Genomic DNA, 23090 nt, shown 5'->3' with positions numbered 1-23090 from the left:
ACAAACACAGGCCATTCAGTCCAACTGGTCCACGAAGGTGTTTATGCTGCACATGTGCCTCCTCCCACTCTCTCCCACACTCTCCTCAGTCAGAAGGTTGTGGGTTCAAGTCCCACTCCAGGAACTTGAGCACATAAATCTAGGCTGACACTCCAGTGCAGTGCTGAGGGAGCGCTGCAATGTCGAAGGTGCTGTCTTTTGGATGAGACATTAAACCGAGGCCCCGTCTGCCCCCTCAGGTGGACGTAAATGATCCCATCATGCTATTTCAAAGAAGAACAGGGGAGTTATCCCCGGTGTCCTGGCCAATATTTATTCCTCAATCCACATAACAAAAACAGATTATCTGGTCGTTATCACATTGCAGTTTGTGGGAGTTTGCTGTGCGCATGTTGGCTGCCGCGTTTTCCACATTGCAACAATGACTACACTTCAAAAGTGCTTAATTGGCTGCAAAGTGCTTTGAGACGTCTGATGGTCATGAAAGGCACAATATAAATGCAAGTCTTTTCTTCTAACCCTATCAACATATTCCTTTCTCTCTCCAGTGTTTCTCTAGCTTCCCTTTAAATGCATCTGTGCTATTCGCCTCAACTACTCCCTGTAGCAGTGAGTTCCACATTCTAACCACTCCGGGTAAAGAAGTTTCTCCTGAATTCCCGATTGGATTTATTAGTGACTATCTTATTTATGGGTCCTAGTTTTGGTCTCGCCCACATTTGAGCTCCTTTTGTCAGTAGATCATGGATGTATTTCAGTAGATTCATTATAAATTCATTATAAAACATAAAATAATTTTTAGGAATGGAATTGCCTATTCTGCCCAGTAACTACACTGCTTTTTTTTCCTCAAGAACACAGCAGCTTAGTTTACTAAAGTAACTTATCAGCTTTGGCTCAGTGGGTAGCACTCGTCTGAGTCGGAGCAGACAGTCTAGGCTTGCACTTGAGTGCAGTTCTGAGGGAGTGCTGCATTGCTGGAGATTCCGTCCTTCAAGTGAGATGTTGAACTGAGACCCTGATTGCCCCCTCAGGTGGACATTAAACATCCCATGGCACTATTCGAAGAGCTGAGGACAACAGGTATCTCAAACACGGGTTGGAGACCGTGGAGGTGAATTTGGCTGAACCCGCCCGCCAGGAAACTGGATCAGATCAACAGCCCATCTTACACCCCACATTTACTCTCCATTGAAGTCACTGTAAAGTAAAATCGGGCGGGCTATAAAACTGACTGCTGGTCAGGTTCTGTCAGTTTGCCGCTGGGCGAGTTAAGGTAAAATTATCTCATGAGTATTTCTTGTATCACTTGTTTCCAGTTTGCTAAGTGATCTCTAATTTTTGCTTTTCAGGTTATGACATCTTCGAGCATGATGCGCTCCGTGATATCGTGAGCACGAAGCGAGTGGTGGAGCCAAATGTAGCCTGGATGTCGGCGATCCGCCAGGGTTGCTTCTACCTGTTGGTCTTCATCCCCATCACGTGCGCCGTGCTGCAGCTTCTAGCCTGGTCCCAGTTCAGCCTCCATGGTAAAAGACTCCAGACAATCAAATCATTGAGGCAGAGTACATATCAGGAGGGCCTGCAGGACATTAAAGCGGTATAGGTCACCGCCCTGAATCTACGCCAGTGAAGGTCCTTCATGTCTAGTAGATTAGACATAACTCTCTCTTTATTGACTGCCATTTCAGCTCAGGATAGGGAAGTCTTTACCTTCAGTGGACCAATATCTTTTTGTGTAGAGCCTGAATTTTTGGAGACCTCATTGATGTAGCAAATTGCTAGTATTTTAAGACTAATGGTTAATGAGACCCTTGTGCCTAACCAATTTTTTAACTTTTTTTTATTCCCCAGAGGGGACCACACATTGTACTTTGAAGCCCAGGGTACATTTTTAAGAACATTTTGATAGCTTAAGAGTGCACAAGGTCCTAAGATTTGCAGAGTCCGTTATCGCTTGCACCGGGAGATTCAGCAGAATATAATGCCATCAATCCATCACTTTTGGAGCTAACCATTTGCAGATGTATTGGATTGTCATGTTGATTTTTGTACACCACTGAGCATGTGTGCTGAGTAACCTTTTGTAACGTCAACATAGCGCAGTTGTGTCCATAATGGTAGGAGGAAGAACTTGGTGATGCAATGGCTTAGATATTGATATTTCACCTCTTGGAGCTGTGTTCAAATTCCACCCAAATCAAAGCCACCCTACTGTCTGGATGTGAAATGAGTTTGGGCTATCTGGCTCCAGTTGCTAGTGGGCATAGCCTCGAGCGTCAAACTTTTCTTAATTTGGCACGAAATTGGCAGTCTCGTTGAGGCTTCAGAATGGCTGATGTAGGAAATGGTACAGGAAGAGGGACTCCTGTAACGTTGTTGGCTGAGGCACATTGTTGGGGTAGAGAAGAGAGAGCTATACACTGAATCTAACCGTGCTGTACCTAACCTGGGAGTGAGTGCCTGATGCTGATACTTGGTGTCCATAATGGGAAATTTTCCATTGCACAGCATTAATGACCTTCACCTGCATGAGAAACCGAATTCACTCGAACAGTAAAGGCAATGGGAGAGAGACAAAATTGGATGCATCTCTGAATTTTTGGAGACCTCATTGATGTAGCAAATTGCTAGTATTTTAAGACTAATGGTTAATAAGACCCTTGTGCCTAACCAATTTTTTAACTTTTGCCAATTGTCTCAAATGTGCCAGTAATTTCTTCAGCCCAAGATGTGAACTCATTGCACGTGGCTGCTGGACACCAAGACATGCTGCTTTAGCGAGTTTTACACCTGCAGAATTTGGCAACATCTGCGTAGCATAATGGAGGCTCTTGGTGAAACTTGAGGGAGGTTTATGGGCATCATACTTGAGCGTGTTCATTTTATAAGGGGGTCCCAGATCATCTGGCAGTGTAATAAGTATTCAATATTCACGTGCAAACTGAAACTCGAAGAAAGCCGAGTATGGTTTATTTCATAGGATCTCTAGGCTCTGGAGATGTTGCTGGTTTGTTGAGATAAGTTGTGAATCTATTGCACTTAAAACTTGTCGATCTTAAACCAGCTTCATTCATCCAGCTTTTATTGTAAATTAAGTGCTTAACAACTTGTATTTATACAACGCCTTTAGAGTAAAACATCCCCAAGGTGCTTCACAGGAGTGTTAAAATCAAATTAATTTCTCTTGTAAAGCTGCATAATTTTGACTGTCCAATTATGATCAGCAATAGCACAATGAATAAACAGCACCAGAGATGCCAATTATATTCAGAAAGAGGTGCATAAATTATTTTTTTAAATAAATACTTGTATGCATTCTTGCATATTTATTTTTCCAGAGAATTATTTCCCTTTATTGGTCCTGGGGTTTTCTCTCTTTTTGCTTCTCCCAGGGGATTACATGGCTGGGAGCTGGAGCGGAAGAAGTATCTAGTTATTGCTGCTCTGGCCATCTTAGTGTGGGGCAAGCTTGATGGACCAGCTGGTCCTTTCCCGTCCATCATTTTTGTATGTTCATAATCGCTCATTTTAACTGTCCTTCATACAGTTAGATTCCTGTTTTTTTTAAACTTCATAATTATGTAAGCCATATCAGATTTTTGTAATAGTGCTGAGAATCGATTATGTATTTTGAGAGTGTGCGCGAGGCTAGATCAGGTTCTGAATACCTTGCCTTGTGCTACAACTTCAACTCGGAAAGCAAGATGGTTCTTTTGCTTATTGGTCCCTTGACACCGTTCCTTTTGGTAATATAACTTGTTTTCTTTTCCTGTGTTTTCGCTACTCTCATGCCACTTACTGTCCCCAGCTCGGATGATGGACAGGAGACTCGCTCCCAGACCTCTGCCAATGCTGCTGCAGCGTCAGCAGTCAGGATGCATACGAGACTCTCCCACGCTGATTGTGGGGAAATGCCAGGCCAACACTCGGCTCTTCCCTGCAGCATCAGATTGGGAACTCGCAGCAGTGGAGCTGCCTCAGCCCCTCCCTGTGGTACAGTCAAGTGGAACCTGCTGTGTTGCACAGTGCCATGCTGAATTGGAGTACAGATTGAACCTCCCTTATCCAGAACCCTTGGGACCTGGCATGTTCTGGGTAAGGGATTTTTCAGGACGAGGGGTGGTCACGTTAAATTGGATGGTACATGTACTGAGCAAGGGGATACCGGGGCTAGCTGGCATGGGGCTGGAAATGTAGCAGAGATCATGGGGGGCGGGGGGTCAGGTCAGCAATTTGCGGAAGTCAGCAGCGAGGAAGGACTTCAATTTGTTCATGTCAGAGTTCTGCACATGCGCCACCCGGTGGCCGGGAATGGTTCTGGATAAGGGAGGTTCGACCTGCATCTATTTTTTTCCATTTGCAGTTGCATGTCACAGATGAAATTCCCAAGCAGTGATCCTGACTTCAGTTGCATCTACTGTCTGGTTGTAACGTTAAAATGAGATTTGGTCCCTGACCTGATTCTGGAGCAAAGGAGTCCCATTCAGGTCCTGGCTTTGGGTTTACGTTACAACTTTAGCATCCTATTTCACACCAATTTGGAGGGTAGTTGGAGTCTCCTGTTCCTCCCCGATCAGAAGTTCCATCCCACAGATTGTACAGAAACATTGTGCTTTACATCTCTCTGTACACTTGCTGTTAAAGGAAACCACTATTGCATTGTGACACATAATCCAAAACCCTCTTTTATTCCTGGAATACTTAATTGTTTGTGTTGAGGAATGAGACGATGACTTCAGTGAAATGAGTCACTAGTCTGCTTTTAAGATGCAGAAAGCCAGTAACTTTCATTGTATATTAAATGTTCCCGACAGTATTATAAAGGCCTTTGAACTATTATGTCATTTGGCAATCCACAAAATAAAGGCTTGTTTGTTTTAAAACATTTAAATTTGCTTGATGTATATTTCATGTTTTTTTTAAATAAACAGCAGGTCAATCAGCATCTGAAAGGTGGAATCTTTCATCAAACTTTTGCTTTCTGTGGGCTGAATTAGCTAAGTTAAGAATTTGAATGTGTGGTTCTGCAGTAGTTTCTCACTGGTTGAACCTGATTTTGTGCCATTTCTATTCTGCTCACAGTTACTTAATGTTCGGGGATAGCGGTGTAGAGAAAAACACTAAATTAAACTTCTTCTCCTCCTCCCTAATTTAAGATACTTTGGATTTAAAAAAAAAACATCCTTGAAAAATGTTAGTGTTGTTTCGTGTGCCATGGGAAAATTGCTTTTAGTGAAATTATTTGTGAAGTTACTTTTCAGAATCTATTCCTGCTCTGGTTGTGATTTCCACACGCTGACATCTCCGCTGTAACCTGTTTGCCGATTCGTGGCAACTATTTGACTATTGGAGGAACGTACTCCCAGTCTGAGCTGGCCCTTCACACGTGCACACACACACCTTTCCACCACCTTCTCGGGTAGTGCACTCCAGATCATCATAACTCACTGAGCAAATCAAATGCTCCTCTCCCCTCTGGTTCTTTTGTTAATAATGCAACATTCCCTCCGATGCTGCTTGGATTAAGTGCTCAAGTCCTGGAGTGAGACTTGAACCCACAACATTCTGGCTTGGAGGCAAGTGCCCATTTTCCTCCTACCCTGCATCCCTTCCTCCTCGGCCAGGGCCTGAAGTATGGAACTCAACTATAACGTGCCCAGCTCTGTTTTGGCTGAGTGAATTCTGCACAGACCAGGGACTGAGCCGGAGAACTTCTTGATCTGCCCAGCCTAGTAATGTATTGTGCGGAGCTGTTGGAGTTATTGCCCTTTTACTGTATTCCTGTAAAAGCAGATAACTGATTTCAACCCCGGCTCTACTGATAACATCCTGGAAAGTTGGTGAATGAATCGGCAGCTTGTTTGCACAAGGGAGGTAATTGTTACAACTTGTACCCCAGTAAAATATTTGCGTTAATGCAACCAAAGGGTTTGTCATAATGAACTGGAGATTTGTTATATTTTAATGTTCTTTTTAAAAAAATGTATTAAATCATGGTATGTGGGCAAGGCCGGCATTTATTGCCCATCCCTAATTGCCCTCGAAGGTGGTGGTGAGCCGGTGCAGGTACTCCCACGGTGCTGCCTTTGTCGTTGTGGTTTGGTACAACTGAGGACAGTTGATAGCTAACCACATTGCTGTTGGTCTGGAGTCACATTTAGGATTAGGGTTAGACCAGGTAAGGATGGCAGATTTCCTTCCCTAAGAACATTAAGTGAACCAGATGGGCTTTTACTAATTTCATGGTCACCATTACTAATACCAGTTTTTTAATTCCAAACTTATTTAGTTAACTGAATTTAAATTCCCCCAGCTGTTGTGGGATTTGAACTCGTGTCTCTGGATTACTAGTCTAGTAACACAACCACAATGCTACCGTATCCCTAGTTTTCCTTTAGTCCTCAATCAAACTCTCTTCTATTAAAATTGAAAAGTTGTTAAAAGTGCAATGTTGAGTACATGGAGTGTTGGGAGTGCCTGCTCTAAATATAATCTATACTAATCAAATGCATGAGAACCTGTTGCAGACGAGGGAAACAGAATGATAGAAATTTTAGTGCAGAAGGACTTAAAAAAAAAAATTAGTTCCTGAGACGTGGGTGTCGTTGGCATTTATTGCCCATCACTAATTGCCCTTGAGAAGATGATGGTGAGCCGCTGCCTTGAACCACTGCAGTCTGTGTGGTGAAGGTGCTCCCACAGTGCTGTTGGGGAGGTAGTTCCAGGATTTTGACCCAGCGACGATGAAGGAACAGCTTATATATTTCCAAGTCAGGATGGTGTGTGATTTTGGAGGGGAATGTGGAGGTAGTGGTGGTCCCATGCACCTGCTGCCCTTGTCCTTCTCGCGGGTTTGGGAGGTACTGCCGAAGAAGCCGTGGCGAGTTGCTACAGTGCATCTTATACATGATACACACTGCAGTCACAGTGTGGTGGTGGAGGGAGTGAATGTTGAAGGTGGTGGATGAGGTGCCAATCAAATGGGCAGCCAAGTCCTGGACGGTGTCGAGTTTCTTGTGTTGTGGAGCTGCACTCATCCAGGCATGTATAGAGTATTCCATCACACTCTTGAGTTGTACCTTTTTAGATGGTGGAAAGGCTTTGGGGAGTCACGAGATGTGATACTTGCTGCAGAATACCCAGTCTCTGACTTGCTCTTGTTACATAAGAATATAAGAGTTAGGAACAGGAGTAGGCCATCTAGCCCCTCGAGCCTGCTCCGCCATTCAACAAGATCATGGCTGATTTGGCCGTGGACTCAGCTCCACTTACTTGCCCGCTCCCCATAACCCTTAATTCCCTTATTGGTTAAAAATCTATCTATCTGTGATTTGAATACATTCAATGAGCTAGCCTCAACTGCCTCCTTGGGCAGAGAATTCCACAGATTCACAACACTCAGAAGAAATTCCTTCTCGACTCGGTTTTAAATTGGCTCACCCGTATTTTGAGGCTGTGCCCCCTAGTTCTAGTCTCCCCACCCAGTGGAAACAACCTCTCTGCCTCTATCTTGTCTATCCCTTTCATTATTTTAAATGTTTCTATAAGATCACCCCTCATCCTTCTGAACTCCAACGAGTAAATACCCAGTCTAATCAATCTATCATAAGGTAACCCCCTCATCTCCGGAATCAGCCTCGTGAATCGTCTCTGTAACCCCTCCAAAGCTAGTATATCCTTCCTTAATTAAGGTGACCAAAACTGCACGCAGTACTCCAGGTGCAGCCTCACCAATACCCTGTACAGTTGCAGAAAGACCTCCCTGCTTTTGTACGCCACCTCTCGCAATGAAGGCCAACATTCCATTCGCGTTCCTGATTACCTGCTGCACCTGCAAACTAACTTTTTGGGATTCATGCACAAGGACCCCCAGGTCCCTCTGCACCACAGCATGTTGTAATTTCTCCCCATTCAAATAATATTCCCTTTTATTGTTTTTTTCCCCCCCCCCAAGGTGGATGACCTCATTTTCGACATTGTATTCCATCTGCCAAACCGTAGCCCATTGGCTTAACCTATCTAAATCTCTTTGCAGCCTCTCTGTGTCCTCTATACCACCCGCTTTCCCACTAATCTTTGTGTCATCTGCAAATTTTGTTACACTACACTCTGCACTATTCCTATCTAGATGTCCCGCTATTTCTTCCTTAATGATAGCTTCAAGCATTTTCCCCACTACAGATGTTAAACTAACCGGCCTATAGTTACCTGCCTTTTGTCTGCCCCCTTTTTTAAACAGAGGCGTTACATTAGCTGTTTTCCAATCCGCTGGACGAGTATGTGGCTCGTCCAGTTAAGTTTCTGGTCGATGATGACCCCCAGGATGTTGATGGTGGGGGATTCGGCAATGGTAATGCCATTGAGTGTCAAGGGGTGGTGGTTAGATTCTCGTTTGTTGGAGATAGTCATTGCCTGGCACTTTTGTGGCACGAATGTTACTTGCTACTTATCAGCCCAAGCCTAAGTGTCGTCCAGATCTTGCTGCATGTGGGCCTGGACTGCTTCATTATCTGAAGAATTGCGAATGGCACTGAACACTGCAGTCATCAGTGAACATCACCACTTCTGATCTTGATGGAGGGAAGGTCATTGATGAAGCAGCTGAAGATGGTTGGGCCTAGGACACTGCCCTGAGGAACTCCTGGGACTGTGATGATTGACCTATAAACACCTTTGTGTTAAGTATGACTTCAGCCAGTGGAGTTTTTCCCATTGACTTCAGTTTTACTGGGCTCCTTGATGCCACACTCGGTCAAATGCTGTCTTGATTTCCAGGGCACTCACTCTCCCTTCACCTCTGCAATTCATCTCCTTTGTCCATGTTTGGACGAAGGCTGTAATGAAGTCTGGAGCCGAGTGGTCCTGGCGGATCCCAAACTGGGCATCGGTGAACATGTTATTGGTAAGTGCTGCTTGATCGCACTGTGCCAGTGTTATAGTTCTACTGGAACAGCTAGGCTAGAGATGTGGCTAGTTCTGGAGCACACGTCTTCAGCACAACAGCTGGGATGTTGTCGGGGTCCCCTAGCCTTTGCTGTATCCAGTGCACGTGGCCATTTTTTTTATATCACATGGAGTGAATCGAATTGGCTGAAGACTGGCTTCTGTGATGGGACCTCAGGAGGATGCCGATATGGATCATCCACTTGGCACTTCTGGCTGAAGATCGTTGCAAACGCTTCAGCCTTATCTTTTGCACTCATGTGCTATGCTCTGCTATCATTGAGGCTGGGGGGATTCCTGGAGCCTCTTCCTCCTGTTAGTAGTTTAATGGTCTGCCACCATTCATGTCTGGCTGTGGCAGGACTGCAGAGCTTTGATCTGATCTGTTGATTGTGGGATCGCTTAGCCCTGTCTGTGGCATGATGCTTCTGCTTTTTAGCAGGCATGTTGTCCTGTGCTGCAGCTTCCCCAGGTTTGCACCTCATTTTTAGGTATGCCTGGTGCTGCTCCTAGCATGCTCTTCTACGCTCCTCATTGAACCAGGGTTGTCCCTTGGCTTGGTGGTAATGGGATATGCCGGGCCATGAGGTTGCAGATTGTGGTGGAATACAATTCTGCTGCTGATGGCCCACTGTGCCTTTGGGATGCCCAGTTTTGAACTGCTAGATTTGTTCTGAATCTATCCCATTTGGCACAGTGGTAGTGCAACACAACACGATGGAGGGTGTCCTTAGTATGAAGACGGGACTTTGTCTCCACAATGACTCTGTGCGGTGGTCACTGCTACCAATGCTGTCATGGACAAACATTTGCAACATGTAGATTGGTGAGGATGAGGTCAAGTAGGTTTTTCCCTTGTGTTGGTTCTCTCCACCTGCCGCAGGCCAGGTCCGGCAGCTTTGTCCTTCAGGGCTCGGTCAGTAGTGGTGCTACCAAACCACTCTTGGTGATGGACATTGACGTCCCTCACCCAGAGTACATTCTGTGCCCTTGCTACTCTTAGTGCTTCTTCCAAGTGGTGTTCAATGTGAAGGAGTACTGATTCATCAGCTGAAGGTGGTAATCAGCACTAAGTTTCCATGCCCATGCTTGACTTGGAGCAGTGAGACTTCATGGGGTCTGGAGTCAATGTTGAGGACTCCCTGGGCCACTCCCTCCTGACTGCATACCACTGTCACCACCCCTGGTGGATCTGCCCTGCTGGTGGGATAGGACATACCCAACAACAGTGATGGAAGAGTCTGGGACATTGGCTGAAAGGTATTCCATCACAAAATTATTCAGCCATAAATTGCGCTATCATAGTGTGTAGTTTAGTATGATGTCTGTTGTCCATTTGGCTTTGACAATGAAATTTGTATTAATTGTTGCTGAATTCAGGCAGTTAATGCTCTCTATGAACTGGGTGAGATGCCAAACTCATTTCACCAAGAGTGAGAGGAGGCTTTCATGCCATCAGAGTAGACTGGATTCAAACTTGGGAGAAAGGATTGTTTGTTTAGCTCATTCTCTTAGATTTGAACATTTTGAAGTTTAATAGATGTGCTGATTTGCACCATAATGTACATTATCAATTCCTAGATGTACTGTTTTAATTCTTTCTCTCCCAATCACCAACAGAAGAATGGAAACAGAACAGAAATGTACAAATTCCTGTCTCTTTTAGTAGGGGATCATTTGCTTTTTGTTCTGACATGGTATCTGTGCAGGAAAACAATCCTTGTGTGCTCCAATTTTCTCCCCTCCTTGCAAAAGCACTGGTTTATGTTGGGGTACAATTGCACAAACGCTCATTTCCTTTAGCTTGAGCAAAGACTGCGACTGCTTGCAGGCTGTTTATATTGTCACCCGAAATCCACACTTCTGGATTTACCAGCAGAAGTGACTAGATGGTAATGAAGGGCTGAATTTTCTCTTCGCTTGACTAGGAGCACTGAGGCCAATTGTAGTGTCTCTGCTGTGAATCAGACTGAGATCAACCAGCTTGCACACTTTTGTTCTTACGAAAATGAAAATTATGAATGGTCCTTCGGATCTAGGGTTTTTTTTTTGTTGCCTCGTGCTGGAGATTATTTGGCTGTTGGTGGAAGGGGGCATCATGACTAATGGACCACCTAGTCATTTTCCTGTGGTCACTTTTGTATATGATGCCAATTGAAGATGGCTCAGCAGTGGAGCATGGAGGTTCCATCCTAGGACCTCCTGCTGAAAACCACCCACACTCAACCATTGGTCCATCCTTCAGGTGTACTACCTGCCCAGACTGTTAGTGACTGCCTTTTTCCCCCACCCCCAATATTTTTATAACTAATAAATGAAAGCATTAAAAAATAACCAACCAATTTTTTATTAATGCCCCTGTGATTTTTCTCCTGGGTTTGCTTGCAACACTATCCTGGAGATTAATCTTCAATTTCTGGAGACTCCTGGCCAATCCGAGATGGTTGGAAACCGTACATGTAGCGGATAATGTGATTCCCCTCTGGGTCTATAAACACTTGATTTAATCACTGTGGACTTTTTCATCAAAACAAATGCAATTTATTTGTGTGTTTTGTCAGCTGTGCGTAGTACACCTGCATCTGAGTCAGATAGTTGTGGGTTGAAGTCCCACTTCAGGAACTTGAGCACATAAATCTAGGCTGCCACACCAGTGCAGTGCTGAGGGAGCAAGCCCCCGTCTGCGTTCTCAGGTGGATGTAAAAGATCCCCCGGCACTATTTCTAAGAGGAGGAGTTATTCCTGGTGGTCTGGCCAATATATATCCCTCAAATAAACAAACAGTTTAGCTGTGGGAGCTTGCTGTGTGCAAATTGGCTGCCTACATTACAACTGTGACTACACTCAAAGTACTTAATTGGCTGTAAAGTGCTTTGAGAAGGCCAGTGATAAAAGAAAGATACATTATATAGCGTCGTTCATTAAGAACATGTACATCTGATGGGACTGTGCAGAGAAGCCATTGAGGGCCCCAGGAACAATTGCCCAATCTGCTGAGTTCGTTGGTGTCAAATGAGCCAGCAGTAGAGATGCTATAATTGGCTGCAGCACTCCAGGTTCGGGGGGGGAGAAAGGAAAAATCAGCTATTGTTTCTGTTCCTGATTGCTAGACAGCAACCTGGCCCAAGGTACATGGATAAGCCATCATCTACGATTAGGCTCCCCTGTGATCTTGGCCTTAGACATCCTGCTGATGCTCAATAGCAACACTCACACTCACAACTGTCACCCTTGGGAAAGTCGATACCTTTCAAAGAAGAACGGTGAAGGGAGTAAACTGGACAACAAAACGTATACACTTTATCCCTCCCCAAATTGATGGAACAAGATTATTTTGACAGTCGGCAGAAGCTTTCTGTATTTAGCAGCGGATCTCCTTGTGGCATTGCAAGTCCGAGGATACAGTATTCTATTAGATATAGTATTGTACATAACCGGGGACTGTTTGTCATGATGGCCTTTTCTAAGCATAAAAGGACTCTCTTGCAGCTGCCTCCAGCCAATATAAAAAAAATTGGTTTGTCTGTTTTAGTTCACAGATTCTGAAAGTGAATTATACAATAATTTAAATTAAACAATGTGAATAACACAGCAAAGCAAGAATTTAGAGCTAAACATTTTAAATTCATTTAATTTGAGTTGAGCAACTTCGAATTAAGATTAGACGATTAAGTAAGTAAAGTGCAAAACACCTCCATGTATAATAGGTTATAAAATTCACAAGCACTGGCTTAGGAACCCAACAGAAGTACACAAAGCAGCAGACAAACACATTGCCAACACAAAGCACAGGTCTAAATATAACACTAGAAAAGTTGACAAAATTTCACACCACCAATTATTGAATTGGATTTTGATGAAGGGATGCCCCATAACCATTAGTCATTTTCTCTTTCAGATACACACTGACTGGCTGAGCATTTGCTGTTTTTAAGTTCATGGCCTTGGCTGGATAGAGGGATGGGTTACAATACAACCTGAATCACAGGAGTTTTGGTATAGGAAGGCCATTCATTGTATTATACCCGTAGGATGCTAGCTCCCTTGCTGGAACTACTCATACCCTTAAATATCTTTTTCTAGCTGACGCTTCAATGCAGTACTGAGAGAATCCAACATTTTCAGCTGTGTCACCTTTCAGATGAAAGATGAAACATTAAACATTCCCTGCCTTCCTGATGTAAAAGAAAGTTCTTTTGTGGTCCTGGTCAATATTCATCCTTCAACTAACACCACCAAAAACATTACCTGCTACTCCTATTTCTCATCTATGTGCTGCCCCTTGGCGATATCATCTGAAAACAATCAGTTTCCACATGTATGCTGACGACACCCAGCTCGACCCCCCCCCCCCGTGGTCTCTATATTATCAGACTGCTTGTCCGATATCCGGTACTGGATGAGCAGAAATTTTATCCAATTGAATATGGGGAAGATCGAAGCCATTGTCTTTGGTCCCTGCCACAAACTGCGTTCCCTAACCATTGACTTCATCCCTCTCCCTAGCATCTATTCGAGGCTAAACCAAACTGTTCGCAACCTTAGCGTCATTTGACCTGAAATGAGCTACCAGCCATATATCTGCGGCATAACTAAAACCGCCTATTTCCACCTCCGTAACATTGCCCATCTCTGCCCTTTGCCTCAGCTCATCTGCGCCTTTGTTACCCCTAGACTTGACTACTCCCACATTCTACCCTACGTAAACTTAAGGTCATCCAAAACTTGGCAGCCCATGTCCTAACTCGCATCAAGTTCCGATCACCCATTAGCCCTGTGCTCGCTAACCTACATTGGCTCCCGGTTAAACGACGCCTCGATTTTGGAAAATCTCATCCTTGTTTACAAATCCCTCCTTGCTCTTCCATCTCTGTAATCTCAGCCTCACAACCCCACGAGATGTCTGTGCTCCTCTAATTCTGCCCTTTGAGCATCCCTGATTATAATCGCTCAACCATCGGTGGCCGTGCCTTCAGCTGCCTGGGCCCCAAGCTCTGGAACTCCCTCCCTAAACCTCTCCGCCTCTCTAACCTCTAAGACACTCCTTAAAACCTACCTCTTTGACCAAGCTTTTGGTCATCTGCTGTAATTTCTTATGTGACCCGGTGTCAAATTTATCTGTTTTGTTTTAACACTGCTGTGAAGTGCCTTGAGACGTTTTATTACATTAAATGTGCGATATAAATAAAAGTTGTTTATCCTAATTTTCTGTTTGTGGAATCTTCCTGTGCTCAAATTGGTTACCTTGGTTTACATAACTGACCACGCTTCAAGATTCACTGGCGAAAAAACTGCTTTGGGATGTTCTGAGGACATGAAAGGTGTTATATAAATGCAAGTTTGTTCAGTTTAAAAAATATTATGGTCAACTCTAATCCAATAGCCATTGGCGGTAAAACATTCCACATCCTATTAACTCCTTGAATGGAAACATCTCTTATGCTTGGGTGTACTGATCTCCTAGTTACTGATTTGCCGATAAAGAAGCAATCACACGTGCTTTTAAACGGTTTTATTTTAAGGTTTTCAAGTACAGTGGCATCACCTGGCAGCACAGTTCGCAATACTTCTGCATGGTAAAACATTGATAACGTAGTAAAAGCTAGTCAGAACGGACCTATTCAAACTCTTCACTGTCGTACAGGAGACCTAGATCTACAGCAGCTGTGACAAGGTAATGCCAGTGGTGTTCAGTCAATTTTGGTCACTTGCCAAGACACATGTGCTTAGGTAATATTCTTAAACAATTTTGACCACCATTCGAATGAACTCTAAATAATAAAAGGAAGACCCTGTTCTACTGGGGTCGTCGTATTTACTCCGGGCAGAACATGTTCAGTAGCACGACAGAAGCTCCCTTCATTACAGTCGACATTAACAACTGCACTTTAAAAAACAAAATGACTGGCACTTACAACATCATGTAGTGATACAAGTGACACTACAAACAGTTCCGAGGCTTAAACATTAGCTTTTCATTTTAAAATAAAACACACTTTGTTTTGTTTCTTTCGTGCTAAACATTGAGTGTTTTTTTATTTAACAACAAGGCTCTCTGACATAAGGTTTGAATTTTGTTCCTGATTATGATCAACTCAAATTGCAATCGCTCCCCACTCACTCACCCTGACCCACCCTCTCCCACCCCTGCAGTGACAATGGTTGGTAAATAAATACTTAAAACAAGTGCAGCCAGAACCACCGTTTGCATTTCTTCCCTCGAACCAAGCGTTAGCAAACCAGAGTTGCATACAATATGACTGGGGTGGCAATCCGAGTGAATTGAATGTCACTTATTTGCGACCGGCTTTAAGCCGCGTTGCACTACTTCCTGCCTAGAATTACCGACACATTTTAATTTTTAATATCTTGCATGTGGCAACCAATGTTTAAGCTGGGATTTCTGACCAGTTTGTATTGGTTTAGCTTAAAACATTTACAGAGGAAAGAAAAATAACTTAAAAAAATTATATTACATGCCGCACAACTTTACCACAAGTCTGTTTTTTTTCTCTAATGGGTTTTTCCTGTTGGTTCGTTCTGTCCATTAACACTGGACTAAATATCTCAAAATGCTTGCAGCCTGCAGGGGTAAGTACCTCAACTGGTGGGCACACAAGCCAGTATATGTTAGTGTTACTAGACACGGACAAAAAGCACTGGGATATATATATATAATCATACAGAGCTCTGCTGATATATATATTTTTTTAAACTCAGGAACATCAGGACGTGCAATTTGTCTACGCACAATAGGTTATAAATCCCTTACCAGTCTCAAAAGCAATAAACAAAAGCTGTTAAAAATTACCATTCATACCACACTTTTAACATCCACTCCACTGACTCAGCTTTCATTTCCTTTCACCTCTTACTCCATCTTATGATCAAAGCTTCAAAAGAAATTACACAGACAGTGGACTTAGCCAAATACACTTGGCACATTTGAGTGTATACAGCTGGACTCCTACAACACAAATGTTAACAGTGAGTTACAACACAGTGGGAGGAGGGAAGAGTAAAGGGGGTGGGGAGAAACATTGAAAATGAACAAAACCTCTTATTTTGATCACGTGCGTCCAAAAACCAGTCTTTGTATCTCCTCTGTGCTCTCATATACATGCATTCACCTTCTCACAGCATACACCATACCCAGACAAGCAAGGCTTACATCAGAGTGAGTTTGTGTATGGACCGACTCTGATAAGTGCTTTAGAATGTCTTCCTGTGGATTGCTCTGGCCCCATCTTCCTCATACTCCTTCTTGGACACCCACATTTTCTTAAATGTGTCGAGTGATGCCAGAATAGAACCGCTGTAAAAATGATCAGATATCGAAAGGAACCATTAACACAAAAGTATCCTTTCTGCTTCCTGATTAACCCTTTCAACACTGAATTTGCATTTTTTTTTAAATGTGCAGGAATTCTTTGCTCAATACTTAATTGCTAATCTTGCAATAATAATTATAAAAATTCTTGTACTTGTGTCTCTGCTGCTGTCATCAGCCCCTCTTCAAAAAACCCACGCTTGACACCTCTGTCCTTGCAAACTACCACACCACCTCCAACCTCTTTTTCCTCTCCAAAATTCTTGAACGTGTCATCACCTCCCAAATTCATGCCCATCTTTCCCTCAACTCTATGTTTGAATCCCTCCAATCAGATTTCCGTCCCTACCACAGCGCTGAAATGCCCTTATCAAAGGCCACAGCTCGTGCAGTTCTGGCCACCACATTACAGGAAAGATGTGATTGCATTAGAGAGAGTACAGAGGAGATTTACGAGGATGTTGCCTGGACTGGAAAATTTTAGCTGTGAGGAAAGATTGGATAGGCTGGGTTTGTTTTCTTTGGAACAAAGGAGGCTGAGGGGAGATCTTATTGAGGTGTATAAAATTATGAGGGGCCTAGATACAGTGGATAGAAAGGACCTATTTCCCTTAGCAGAGGGGTCAACAACCCCGGGGGCATAGATTTAAAATAATTGGTAGGATGTTTGGAGGAGATGAGGGGAAATTTCTTCACCCAGAAGGTGGTGGGGGTCTGGAACTCACTGCCTGAAAGGGTGGTAGAGGCAAAAACCTTCACCACATTTACAAAGTACTTGGATGTGCACTTGAAGTACTGCAACCTACAGGGCTACAGACCAAGAGCTGGAAAGTGGGATTAGGCTGGATAGCTCTTTGTCGGCCGGCGCGGACACAATGGGCTGAAATGGCCTCCTTCTGTGCCGTAAATTTCTATGAAATAACATCTTATGTAACTGTGACGGTGGTAAGCTATCCCTCCTGGTCCTTCTAGACCTGGCTGAAATCTTTGACATGGCTGACCACACCATCCTCCTCCGTCATTCAGTTGGGTGGGACTGCCCTCGCCTGGTTCCATTCTTATTTATCCAGTCATAACCAGAGAATCACCTGCAATGGCTTCTCTTCCCACCCACTTCTGGAGTCCCCCAAGGATCTCAAAGGGGTCGAGGGTTATGAGGAGCAGGCAGGGAAGTGGAATTGAGGCCAAGATCAGATCTTATTGAATGGTGGAGCAGGCTCGAGGGGCCAAATGGCCTACTCCTGCTCCTATTTCTTATGTTCTTATGATCTATCCATGGCCTCCTCCTATTTCTCATCTACATGCTACTTCTCGGCAACTTCATCCAGAAGCACGACGTCAGGTTCCACGTGTACAGTGACGCAAAAGCAGAGCCAATGGGTGTGATACAGCTCGGTGTTTTCACAGCAATCAAACACCCCACTGATTTTTATATAAATGGTATACAGTACTAGATGGCAAGATGAATTATATTTTTAGATGCTTGTTCTGCAGTATAAATGAGATAAGCAAGGCAAGCGAAACAGAACGTGAAGACACGTTTGGAGATTAAGGCTATTATGAAGAAAGGAAATGGTCATTAAACGTGTTGATGAATCTGCATACTCCTCTCCCATAAATCAGCCAACAACTGCATTGACCATGATAAATACCACAACGTGATAAAAAGATGGTGCCAGCAGTATTAATTGGCTGCACAGTGAGACCACTATGAACAAAAACTTTACTTTGCCAAAAAACACCGTGGCCTCACCGGGGACATGACCAAATTATATTTTGCTGTGACAGTGCATGTTCTGATCCACAAATGAGCACTTACCCTATCCATGTGGAGTATAGCCTCTCCTGAGGAGCAGAGATCTGTAATAAAACACAAACTATTTCATTGTACTTCACACGCTTACACAATATCTGCACGGTCTAACTTGTAATGTTGATTTTCTGGGCAGGCAGAGGGAATTTCCAGAAAAAATAACTTTAGCAGCAAACTGCTACAAGTCTTTTCAGGCTCTAAAACAGGTCTTTATTTTTAATAATTTGCTGGAAACTATTCTAAAAATGCAATCTTTAATATGGTATAAGGAAATTGCATTATAACTTACGATTCTAGAATCCTATATTGATCAGATTTTACAATACTCTGGAAATTAAATATTTAAAAGCTTCATTTAATAGAAAACTATATTTCTGATTTGCACATTTGCGATTGTTTCGATCTTTGTACGGAATCTAAAAATGAGAACACCTGAGTATGTGTGTGGCCATGTCCGGGAACATGTGTTTGTATAAAATAGGGTGTATGGTGGTGTAGTGCTTGTATTATTGGACTAATAAGCCAGAGAACGCAAGTTCAAATCCCACCATGGCAATTTGAATCCAGTTTAAAAAAGTGTACAGATTGAACATGATCTAATTGAATGGCAGAACAGGCTCGAGGGGCTGAATGGCCTAATCTGCTTCCCATGTTCAGAAAAATTCAAAAAAATTAGATGTGCATGCGTGAGAATGTACATATATGGAGGTGTAAGTGTGTTTATAATGCTGGACATCCTGGAGAGTTGTATGTTGAAATTCCTTGCATCTTGGAGCGCCAGGCTTTCAAATACAAACAGGATGGCTTTGAAGCAATGTCCCTGTCATTTTGTTTGGGCGCGCAGCCTTTAAGGGGCTGCGTGGCCCATTCACACGTTCGCACATGCGCGAACTGAACATAGAAAAAGCCGGTCCCAGCAGAGAGCTACGTGGCCGCACAACTTATAGGGAACATTGCTTTGAAGTGTCGTGGGAGGTAAGCATGGCTTGTCGTCTGCTTTGTCAGACTGTCAAGAGTGTTAAACACAAGAAATGTTTGTGCAAGGAAAGAAGTGACAGTAATGACGTCAACCATGAGTGACGAAGGTATAACTTTAGTGGCTAGAGTAATAAACATAGGCGGAGGGATCCATTAACTATAGTACAGAAATATAACAGTTAATAAAGCTTATTCATCAAAGGGTTAAGAACAGTTACGTCAGGAAGTCTTGTTAGAGAGAAGTAGCTCTGGAGTAAACAATTACAACTGTTGATGTAGAAAGATTTTCAACAGATCTTCAGATGGCTCGAAAGATAAGAAATAGAAAGTCACTCATGTCTAGTTGGCCGATCACTCAAACTAGGCATCAATAATGTCAAATACAAAAGCAAAATACTGCAGATGCTGGAATCTGAAATAAAAACGGAAAATGCTGGAAATGTTGAGGTCAGGCAGCTCTGACAAAGGGTCACCGACCTGAAACGCTAACTCTGTTTCTCGCTCCACAGATGCATCAATAACAACTGTTCTGTATACTCCACCATCAATTGTCTTGTGCTTACTCGAAGTGTGTTGTTGTGAACCAGAGGAGGAAGGAGGTTGAATGCTAACATGAGAGTGCGAGAACATACCTTAATTTTTATATCTTTTGGTGCCAATTTCTTTACTTCACTCAGCAGTCGATCACCAAATCCTTTGGTTAAAAAAAAACGTAGGAGGTTAAAAGCAGTTGGCGATGAAGGCAGGGGAAAAATAAAGCACTGGATCATGTGCGTCAGTCCTCATTAGATTTTCCAAACAGATGCCCGATTTGCATGGTGACTGGGCTGAATTAACTGTCTGGTTTGGAAATTAAACATTGCAAACTGGAATTCCAAATAGATCCAGACCCCCTTCAGATCTCAGCTTGATGCTTGAATCTGTCCACAATCCACTAAACAGGCAGAAGAGATCCTAACCTCTAAAAAAAAAATATAAAGTGGCCACTGCACCCATAAGTGGGGCAAGCGATTTGTTGTCGCTCAAGCGGAAACCTGCCTCATTGTTTTAACTGTGCCAACAATCCTTAGCTTTGACTCTTAAACAACTGAGGGTACAGATTTGGGTATGCGGCCCATTCACAGGTTCGCACATGCGCAAACTTTAACATAGAAAAATACTGTGTTTGCTTCAGTACTGGTGCTAATGGTCCAAAAGCTTTAGGTCAGGGCTGTGCTACATGCTCCACAAGATTAAAAGATCAGTGCTGCCATCTAGATCCTGCCTAAATCCTGATGATCTATAGGAAGATAATAGTTAGTACGACAACCAATTGCCATTGAAAGGAGAGAACATGCATTTATATAGCATAATCAGGATGTTCCAAATTGCTTTACAGCCAGCAAAGTACTTTTGGAGTGTAGTCACTGTTGTAATGTAGGAAACGCGAAAGCCAATTTGCACACAGCAAACGCTCACACATAGCAATATGATAATGACCAGATAATCTATTTTAGTGATGTTGGTTGAGGGATAAATGTTGGACAGGACACCGGGGATAACTCCCCTGCTCTTCTTCAAAATAGTGTCATGTGATCTTTTACATCCACCTGAGAGTAGATGTGGCCTCGGTTTAACGTCTCTTCTGAAAGACAGCACCTCCAACAGTGCTTTACTCCCTCAGTACTGCACTGGACTGTCAACTTAGATTATGTGCCTTCTGACTGAGAGGCGAGAGTGCTGCCCACTGAGCTACGACTGACACCGGTTACATAAAACACCTGATCGACTCATCAGGACCGTAAACATTAACGCAAGAGCAGTGCACTTATTGGCTGTTCAGGAGAGCGGGAAAGCTTTTTACACGTGGCTCTCCTTACGTTCCATATCTCTTCAAATCTTGTCAGCTTGAGAATAAAATACCAAAGAAAATCTGAAAGAAACACAACATAAAGACAACTCCTCTGCTGCCCTGAACAGTTGGTCAGTGGAACTTCAATTGTTCACCAGTTTCCACTAATAGTGTGCGTCTGTGTCTGTCTCTCTCTTTATTATGGTAGATAATCACTTCGGAACTATCTATTGCACTTCAAGGTAATGATCCCGTTAAGGTGCACGCATGGTCACGTAGTAATTGAAAAGTTCCCATGCAGGCCGTTCACCGGCTTTTACATTGTAACTACCGCGCATGCGCAGAAATTTAACGGGGCGTGCATTAAAAGAAACAAGCGATGCAGAAGCTTACAGGGAACATTGTTTCAAGGTCCTCCTTTTATAAGCACAGTACTATACTTCCACAATCTGCATGGGGCATTTGTGAGAAAAAAATTGAATTAAGACATATCAGAACTCAATCTCTTTGAGAATGATAAAAATGAGTTCATTTGCTGGTGTGGGTGTCTCCCCGACGCATCAAGAAAGCTAAACAAATGCAATCAATTTTGACTTGCATTCAAATGGGAAAAGGAGAGTGGGAAAAGACTGTCATATCTCAAAAAATACTAACTAGGATATGCGCGGGAAGATACCATTCAACCTTCTGATATCCACATCGTAATTGGGAGAAATGGTCAAACACTTTTCAGGAGTTGCTGACAGCTTTGTGGAATAGATCAAGCCTTTTTCTCTCCAATGGTCTACCTGAAGAGAATACAATCGATCAGAAAAATGGACGTCTCTTTTCTATAAGTTCTCATTCTGCTGGTGTATGCACCAGGGGGCACTGCATCGCTGTACAACTGAAGAGCTGTTTCTCAGTATCACGATGTCGCAAAACCCCCGTCATACGGCAAGCTTATCAAACGATGCATTAATTCACACGTTACGTAAAGGCTCTAGTGGCACATGGTGGAAGGAATGAGGTATCACAACAACTTTAATGGAAGAGGCTTTATGCAACAGAGCCACGATGGTCCAATTTAAGTGGCACTGTCTGCTCTTATGGCACTTCTTTTGTCTGCTACTTTACTGAATGTATCAAAGTCAGATTATCTTTATTGGTGTGCTGAAAAAAGTCCCAGAGGACTTTTATTGTTGTCTAAAGGGCTCAGTCCTATTTGAAAAAGCTACTTAAGAATCTAACCAGCATTCTCGGAGAGAGTGTCTCTATGAGGATTTGCTCACGTTGGAAGCATTTACAATCTAAATAGAACATTTACTCTCCCACATTGTCCTCTGCTTCCCCCTCCCACCCTGCTGTACAAAGTAAACACTGCCTTCCTTTAGAACGGTTGGATAGATTTGTTTAATTTTTAGCCGGCAGTGACTCTTGGGAATTCAGGAGGGGAGGTAAGTGGGCAAGAGGTCAGTGGGCCCCAACAGGATTTTCTGTCCATTAATTTTAATGGAACAACTGATTAAAAATAATGTAAGGAGGAAAAGGTTAATGAGCCACATCAGACTTTTAAAGCAATACCGTTTCCACTGATTCAACCCTTAAGTGATAGATTTTCAACTCTGGAATACAGCGCACGTCCCTCCTAGAACGTGCGGTGCTTATTTCCCATCCGTTAATTACAAAAGCAAAATACTGCGGATACTGGAATCTGGAATAAAACAGAAAATGCTGGAAATCTCAGCAGGTCAGGCAGCAACGGTGGAGAGGAAGCAGAGTTAATGTTTCGGGTCTCGACCGGAAACATTAACCCTGCTTCCTCTCCGCAGATGCTGCCTGACCTGCTGAGATTTCCAGCATTTTGTGTTTTTTATTCCTGCTAATTACAATGTATCTTTCCATTTTGTTCATAGTGCAATTTATTTTTGAATGGTTTCTGTAAAGACATCAGAGATGGGTTTAATTTAAGATGAATTCAGTCAATAATAAAGTCTGCAAGCAGAGATGGGGAGTGATTATGTTGAATAATTGCCTCATCCTCCTTATTTAAATTTTTTTTTAAAAACACAATTTTATTAAAGCAAAGTTTAGTTACATCAAAGCATTTTAAAAGAGGGCTGAGCTATGAGGAAAGTCTAGAGAAACTGCAACTCTACAATCTAGAAAGTACTAAAAGGAAGACCTTACTGAGATCTACAAAATAGTAAATG

At 43.1% G+C, this 23090-nt stretch overlaps 2 protein-coding genes across 3 annotated transcripts in view; one reads left to right on the top strand and one right to left on the bottom strand.

The window, feature by feature from the left end:
- The window catches only part of mfsd13a (major facilitator superfamily domain containing 13A), a 66893-nt gene extending 61999 nt beyond the window's left edge, over window positions 1-4894 (top strand). Inside the window, exon 9 of one of the 2 annotated variants that reach the window (XM_070876486.1) lies at window positions 1353-4894. In XM_070876486.1, the coding sequence (XP_070732587.1) occupies window positions 1353-1606 (254 nt within the window). In that variant the 3' untranslated portion in view covers window positions 1607-4894. Of the gene's footprint in view, window positions 1-1034 lie in introns of both variants that reach the window. The other variant, XM_070876487.1, reaches the window with a different exon arrangement.
- Window positions 4895-14443: 9549 nt separating this feature from the next.
- Window positions 14444-23090, bottom strand: part of LOC139260205 (alpha-centractin) — a 58885-nt gene continuing 50238 nt past the window's right edge. Inside the window, exons 9-11 of the mRNA XM_070876485.1 lie at window positions 19700-19761; window positions 18096-18136; window positions 14444-16261 (exon numbers count right to left, since the gene is read on the bottom strand). Of these exons, the coding sequence (XP_070732586.1) occupies window positions 16159-16261; window positions 18096-18136; window positions 19700-19761 (206 nt within the window). The 3' untranslated portion in view covers window positions 14444-16158. The remainder of the gene's footprint in view (window positions 16262-18095; window positions 18137-19699; window positions 19762-23090) is intronic.

This window comes from Pristiophorus japonicus, chromosome 3, assembly GCF_044704955.1.
Source record: "Pristiophorus japonicus isolate sPriJap1 chromosome 3, sPriJap1.hap1, whole genome shotgun sequence".
In the NCBI taxonomy this organism is placed as follows: domain Eukaryota; kingdom Metazoa; phylum Chordata; class Chondrichthyes; family Pristiophoridae; genus Pristiophorus; species Pristiophorus japonicus.
This window is presented reverse-complemented; position numbering and strand designations above follow the sequence as displayed.